Here is an 8,204-nt window from a genome sequence, read left to right as displayed (position 1 = left end):
CTCCTATATTGGTGGCCTCCTGCTGGGCATCTTACATACAGTTGCCACCTTCAATTCATCTTTTTGTGGCTCCGATGAAATCAGATATTTTTTCTGTGATATCCCCTAATCTTATCCCTCTCCTGTTAATGATGGCATTTATTAGCCCTTACTATGTGCAAAGCACTGCTCTAAGTTCTGAGCAGTGTACACTCAGAACACTGCTGTTCTGTACACACATCCACAGTTAACTCTTCAATTTTGTGAGTGCTATTGAAATGGTCATCGTGTGATTGTGTTCATCTTCTATGGCTACATCCTGGATGCCAATCTGAGGATCTGCTCTGCTCAAGGGAGACACAAGGCGTTTTCAACCTGCTCCTCCCACCTGGTGGGAGTGGACATATATCACCGTATGATACTCGCTGCATACGTCAGACCCACTTCAAGCTATGCTCTGGAGCATGGCATGCTGGTGTCCCTATTTTATACCGTTGTGATTCCCATGATGAATCCAGTAATTTACAGAGTAAGGAACAAGGATATGAAGGATGCTTTTAAAAAAGTTTTAGAGAAACATTTTCAATGATGGAGCATATAAAGAACAATAGACTCCTTACAAGCTATGACTCTAACACACAATTTGGAGTCAGGAGACCTGGATTCTAATCTCAGTGCCACCACTTACCTGCTGTGTGACATTGGACAAGTTACTTAACTTCTCTGTGACTCCATTTTCTCATTTGGAAAATGAGAATTAAATGTCTATTCTTTCACCTCTTTAGACCTTGAACCCCATGTTGGACATGGACTGTATCTGAATTGATTACATTATGTCCACCCCAGTGCTTAAAGCAAAGTACTTAAAAAATGTCATAATATTCATTAATATTATAGCTAACCAAAACTCACATTAGTAAAACAAATGCTTTAAAACTGATATATGTTCTGATTTTCAATGATAGGAAAGTATTTAAATTCCTTTCAATTCACCCATAGTGAATTAACTAATCTGGAATGAATACTTGTTGTGAACAGGGAACTTGTATATCAACCCTCTTATTTTCATTCATTCATTCATTCATTCATTCATTCATTTAGTCATTCAATCATATTTATTGAGTGCTCACCAAGTGCAGAGCACTGTACTAAGCGCTTAGGAAAGTACAAATCAACAATAAACAGAAACATTCCCTGCCCACAATGAATGTACAGTCTAGAGAGGTCAGATTGACATCAGTACAGACAAATAAATGTCAGATATGGAAATATGTACTGTGGGGTTGGGATGGGGGAAGCAACAAAGGGAGCTAGTCAGGGTTCTCAAGCACTTAGTGATTCATATTGTACTCTCCCAAGCACTTAGTCCAGGAAAATCCAAAATAAATATGATTGATTATTTCAGAAGCAATAGCCAAATGACTGGTCTCTTGCTGTACAGTACAGTCACCCCATCTCATTATTTAGTCGTTATCCATGAGAACAGTTCTTCCTGGGCCTTCTCACAACAGGTGGGAAGTAGGGGATGTGAATACTAGGCTTGGAGGAATCACAAAAACAGGAGCAGTAGGTAAGGAGAAGCTCAGAACTGGGCAGCCCTGGACTCCCTTAATCCTGGGGGTCTGGAGACTGGGGGTAGAGGGAGTCTCCTTAGGTACTGCAGAAATGTTTGCCTTTTCACACACCCCTCATTTCTACAAGAGAAGCCTTAGCAGGGAATGTGTTTGTTATGTTGTTGTGCTTTAACTCTAACAAGTGCTTAGTGCAGTGCCCTGCACACAGTAAGTGCTCAGAAAATACAATTGGTTGATTGATTGATGTCCAGTAAGGTGAGAGGGAGAGTAGAAGCCTCTAATAATAATTATGATATTTGTTAAGCTCATACAATATACCAAGCATTGTACAAAGCACAGGGGTAGATACAATTTAAGAATAATGTACAAAGTCCCGGTCCCATATGAGTCTCCTGATTGAAGTAAACCATTATTGCTCAGGGGAGCAATGGCTAGAATGCTACTCAGGCTGTAGCTTTGATTCACCATGTTGTCTTTTATCTGAAGAGGTGAGGGAACAAGAACTTCGCCTTCTGAGCAGTGAATCATGATTCATCACTATGTAGTTTAAATATTTATGGTTTTGGATTGAATTGTTGAATTTTAATATTTTTTTCCAAATGGTATGTTTGCAGTTTATTCCATATGCTTATTCTTTCCTCTTCTGGGTCACTACTACTACTACTACTACTACTACTACTACTACTACTACTACTACTACTACTACTACTACTACTACTACTACTACTACTTCTAATAATAATAATATCAATTAATGATATTTATTGAGCACTTTCTATATGCAGAGCACTGTACTAAGTGATTGGAAGAGTACAATACAACAGAATTAGCAGACACATAATTGTTATAATGATAATAAGAATGATAATACTTGCTAAGCATTTACTATTATCCAAGAACTGTAGAAATTGCTGAGGTAGATACAAGATAAACAAGTCCCCGCTGGGGCTCACAGTCTAAGTAGAAGGGGTGAGGGAACTGAGGCACAGATAAGCAAAGTGGTTTACCCAAGGTCACCCAGCAGACAGGTCCTCTGATTCCCAGGGCCATGCTCTTTTCACTAGGCCACCACGCTTCTCAATATTGTCTTAGTTGAGTTTCATGAAATCACATCAGCACTTACAAAAGGAAGAAAAAACTTAGAATAATGCCTTGCACAGAGTAAGCCCTTAATCATTGTTCGGGATGATGATGATCTTAAAGTAGGTAAAGAAACATATTTTCCTGTCATGAGACTTAAAGCTCATTGTGGACAGGGAATGTATTTATCTGTTGTTAAATTGAACTCTCCCAAGCATGTAATAAAGTACTCTGCAAAAAGTAAGTGCTCAATAAATATAATTGAATGAATGAATGAATAAGGGGAAGAAGAAAATCAAGTGAATTTAAACTCAAAACCGAAAACTTCAGTATTCCCAAGTCTGGCACAATAAACCCTCATATGTTTTTATAACAGAATGAATCTGTGTTTCCATGTAAGCGAAAGTTCATCAGAAAGTGCCTATTTGTAGAAATATGAATTTTAATAATTCACTTTATGTTGCCTATCACTGATTGTGATATAAAAGTAATGTATCACCTAACCAGTGAGCACTGTTGAAAAATAAACGCTCAATGAAAATAATAAAACTACTGCTTATTTTCTTTCCTTCAACAATTCCCCCCAAACTAGGATTTATGTCCATTTAAACCATTGTTCTAGCCTGCATATGATAATAATAATAATAATCTAGCCTAAAGGTGAGTAATAAGAGAAGGATACAATAGTGCAGATCATGCAGGCCAAGGTATTTTTTGACACTACAGCATAGTGAGCAATGTAAACATTTAAACCTCGAATCCTGAACAAAACATTGAAATGATTGGGAAATGAAATAATTTGCTGATACCGTTGGGGAAGAGGTGAAAATGGTGGCTACCAGAACAATGAGTATTACAGTGATGTGGGAAAATGTGAGCTGTTGTTCCAGTGCTGAATTTGGTTATAGACTAATCATCATTACCTAATTTTGGTCTCATTTTTCCCCTATAGATTTAGTCTTAGTAGTACAATCCATCACTAAATCCTGCCGGTTTGATCTTCACAACATTGTTAAACTCCATTCTTTCCTGTCCATTCTACCACGTTAATCCAATCACTTATTCTATCCCTTCTTGATTGCTGTATCAATCTCCTTGCTGACCTCCAACCCTCCTGTCTCTCCCCTCTTCAGTCCATACTTCATTCTGCTACCTGGATAATTTGTATACAAAAATATTCGGGCTATGTTTCTGCCCACCACAGAGACTTCCAGTATTTGCCGATCTACTTCTTCATCAGACAGAAACTCCTCCCCATTGGCTTTAAAACACTCAATCACCTTGCCCCGTCCTAACTCACCTTGATACTCTCATACTACAATCCAACCAGCACACTTCTCTCTTCTAATGCTAACCTTCTCACTGTATCTACATCTCATTTATCTCACCGCTGACCTCTTGCCAATGTCCTGCCTCTGGCCTGAAACACCCTCCCTCGTTATATCCAACAGACAATTACTCTCCTCCCACTCAAAACCTTACTGAAGGCCCATAACCTCCAAAAGGTCTTCCCTGACTAAGCCCTCTTTTATTTTTCTTCAACTCCCTTCTGCATTGTCCTGACTTGCTGCCTTTATTCATCCACCCTCCTAGCCTCTCAGCACTTACGTACATATCTGTAATTTATTTACTTATATTAATGTCTGTCTACTGCTCTATACCGTAAGTTTGTTTTGGGCAGGGAATGTGTCTGTTGTACTCTCCCAAGTGGTTAAAGTGCTCTGAACACAGTAGGTGGTCAATAAGTATGATTGACTGATTTGCCTACCTGTGCTAGGGATGGATGACATGTATCAGTCCCTCTTGGATTTTTTAAACCTGCAAGTTGACTGATTAACTTACTGATGAATGAAATTAAATTCTTCCCAACAGCATGCCCTCTTTCCCAAACCTGAGTAATTCACCTAGCTTTCCGCAGTACTTCACTAGTTAGTTTACAAACCTTCTACTTTAGATTGAAATAGCTTCATGATTGAAATAATTTATGGTTCATGTTACTGCATGGTACTACTTTGTTACTGAATATTAACTGCATGTTGCTATTAAATCTTGTTAAATGTTCGGAATGGATTACTTGAAACTGAATACTTAAAGCCTCTCTCCATTTCACAGTAAGTACTTAATAAACATTCCTCTAACTACAACTGTTTTTTTTCTACTGATGTTCTCATTCTTCCCAAAGGACACCGAGTACATATGAATGTCTAGATAACTCACATGAGATATGTAACACCTGGATGTGTCAGAAATTAGTTCCCTAGGGCTCATGCTACAAAATTAATAGAGCCGTAGAGATAACTTTAAAGGAAATTTCTGCTTCATTTCCTTCTACAGCTTCATGAGAAGATTGTCTTGGAGTTTGTGCCTTTAGAAGGGTGTATCCAATAAAGCTTTTGGTTAATTTACACAGACTGGAATGTGAAGGAATGTAGAACGTGACTCTGTTTAGACTTGGAGAAAATAAATAGTAAAAGCAGAAAAACCAAGAATGACTCCGAGATCCTGGGAGAAGGTTATAAGGGAAAGGAGTCTTTCCTGAATGTAGAACGAGGAAGCTCTGCCAAGCAAATTCACTCTGCTATGAAGTGGGAGTGGGAAGGAGAGATCAAGGAAGTATAAGTTTCAGTGAAATGATTGAACTGGAAAAGATTATAAAACAGAGAGTGGGGAGGCGGGTAAGGAGCCAAGTCAGGAATTGAGGACACTGAAGTGCTAATCACCAAGATGTCCCTGGGTCTCTTGATTGAAAATTAGGACAATCCAACCTCTGATGGCAAGTATTCAGGACTTGCCATATTTTGGAACTCTAATACCAGGCTACACCTGATGGTGGAGTTACAGTCCCTGGGATTCACCCTACTCTTCATTCAATCAATCGTATTTATTGAGCGCTTACTGTGTGCAGAGCACTGTAGTAAACGCTTGGAAAGTGCAATTCAGCAACAGAGACAATCCCTACCCACAACGGGCTCACAGTCAAGAACACAGACTCACACTATGAAGATCTCATTCCCGGGCTACCCAAAGAGAGAAAATCAGCTTGTGAGACAGAAAGTCTCCAGATTCTCCTTTCCTGTTAGATAATAATAAGGCAAGTTCTACTTATTCTTCAAGGAAAAAGCAAAGACTAAATGACATTTATAATTAAAGCATCCTTTTTTGAAGTTATTTATGATATATGATATATATGCATATATATACATACAAATATATATAGTAGGTGCGTTTTCATTTTTGAAGTTGGAAATCCTAAGAAGTGAATCGGGTGAGGATTGGTAACTGAATTTGTAGGAGGGATGAATGAAGGTCTGATAAGGGGAATTGAAATAGGCATTAAAGCAGAGGTTTTTATAAATGCAAGGGATAAGAGGAGATCTTTATATTACATTTAAATTCGGTGTCGAAAACAGTCCTGCCACTGTATGTATTAATGCATTGAAATTGTGGTGTCGAGATAAATGACTAGTGACAGTCAAAATAATTGACTAAACAAATGGGGAAGGAAAAAGAACCAAATAAATGATAAAATTGCAACCTTAGTTGTACTTCTAATCAATCAATCAATCAATCGTATTTATTGAGCACTTACTGTGTGCAGAGCACTGTACTAAGCTCTTGGGAAGTACAAGTTGGCAACACATAGAGACAGTCCCAACCCAACAGTGGGTTCACAGTCTAAAAGGAGGAGACAGAGAACAAAACCAAACATAGTAACAAAATAAAATAAATAGAATAGATATGTACAAGCAAAATAAATAAATAAATAAATAAATAAATAGAGTAATAAATATGTACAAACATATATACATATATACAGGTGCTGTGGGGAAGGGAAGGAGGTAAGATGGGGGGATGGAGAGGGGGACGAGGGGGAGAGGAAGGAAGGGGCTCAGTCTGGGAAGGCCTCCTGGAGGAAGTGAGCTCTCAGTAGGGCTTTGAAGGGAGAAAGAGAGCTAGCTTGGCGGATGGGCAGAGGGAGGGCATTCGAGGCCTGGGGGATAATGTGTGCCGGCGGTCAATGGCGGGACAGGCGAGAACGAGGCACGGTGAAGAGATTAGCAGTAGAGGAGCAGAGGGTGCGTGGTGGGCTGTAGAAGGAGAGAAGGGAGGTGAGGTAGGAGGGGGCAAGGTGATGGAGAGCCTTATAGCCGAGGGTGAGGAGTTTCTGCCTGATGCGCAGATTGATTGGTAGCCACTGGAGATTTTTGAGGAGGGGAGTAACATGCCCAGAGCGTTTCTGGACAAAGACAATCCGGGCAGCAGCATGAAGTATGGATTGAAGTGGGGAGAGACATGAGGATGGGAGATCAGAGAGAAGGCTGATACAGTAGTCCAGACGGGATAGGATGAGACCTTGAACGAGCAGGGTTCTAAGCACATTACATCGTTAATAAGAGCTACAATTTTTGTTTTCCTCCAGGACTGGCTGCAGATGAGGGCTATGCATTATCACTCTACTGTGGCTGAGTTTGATCTGATGGGATTCCCAGTTCCTGGGGAGCTACAGATCATCCTGTTCTTGCTGTTTCTAGTCATCTGCCTTTTCACTTTAGTGGGGAACCTGGAAACGGTTCTGCTAATCAGGATGGACTCCCAGCTTCATAACCCCATGTATCACTTCTTGAGTGTCTTATCTTTTCTGGGTGTCTGCTACTCCTCAGTTGTCACCCACAGGATGTTGCTGAATTGTTTAATGGGGAATAAATCCATCTCTTTTCTGGCTGTGCTGCACAAATGTTTTTCTCTGTAACATTTGGAGCCACTGAGTGCTTTCCTCTGGCTGGCATGGCTTATGATCACTATGTAGCGATTTCTAACCCTCTGTTCTACATGGCCATTATGTCACCCAGAATCTATGTGCCTCTCATCGTTGATTCGCATATTGGTGGCATCCTGCATACTATTTTACATACAGCTGCCACCTTCAGTTTATTGTCTGTGGCTCCAATAAAATCAGACATTTTTTCTGTGATTTCCCCCTGCTTATCCCTCTCCTGCTCTGATACGCACACCAACAAACTGTTTCTCTTTAATTTTGTGAGCTTTATTGAGGTGGTCACCGTCCTGATTGTGCTCATCTCCTATGGCTACATCCTGGCTGCCATCCTGAGGATCCGCTCCACTCAAGAGAGACACAAGGCTTTCTCAACCTGCACCTCCCACCTGGAGGAAGAGACCATATATCATAGTATGATACTCACTGCATATGTCAGACCCAGTTCTAGCTACACTCTGGTGCATGGCATGGTGGTGTCTCTATTTTATGTCATTGTGATTCCACTGTTGAATCCATTAATCTACAATTTGAGGGAAAAGGATGTGAAGGAAACCTTCAAAAAAGGATTAAAAGTTGTCTGGTTCCAGTGATGAAATTGTGTTACTAGCTTTTGCTACCAAAAAATATTTAAATTGTCCTTTTCAGCTTATCTGTCTTCTACAAGTAAGTCTCCAGAGGCACCTCATGACCTCTCTTCTTGTTTTGTAAATTCTCCTCCTCTCCTTGATTTATTATACTGTTTTGCTCTAGTTTTCATCTTCCTTGTTTGATAAGAAAAATAGCACATATTTAAT

The 8,204-nt window shown here is 39.9% G+C and overlaps 1 protein-coding gene across 1 annotated transcript; it reads left to right on the top strand.

The window, feature by feature from the left end:
• Positions 1–394: 394 nt before the first annotated feature.
• On the top strand, positions 395–8,000 carry LOC119924242 (olfactory receptor 5T2-like). Its single transcript, XM_038743193.1, has 3 exons — positions 395–508; positions 7,054–7,244; positions 7,484–8,000. Exons 1-3 carry the CDS (start codon positions 395–397, stop codon positions 7,998–8,000), a joined length of 822 nt encoding a protein of 273 aa, XP_038599121.1.
• Positions 8,001–8,204: the final 204 nt, after the last annotated feature.

Source organism: Tachyglossus aculeatus, unplaced genomic scaffold (assembly GCF_015852505.1).
Source record: "Tachyglossus aculeatus isolate mTacAcu1 unplaced genomic scaffold, mTacAcu1.pri scaffold_89_arrow_ctg1, whole genome shotgun sequence".
In the NCBI taxonomy this organism is placed as follows: domain Eukaryota; kingdom Metazoa; phylum Chordata; class Mammalia; order Monotremata; family Tachyglossidae; genus Tachyglossus; species Tachyglossus aculeatus.
This window is presented reverse-complemented; position numbering and strand designations above follow the sequence as displayed.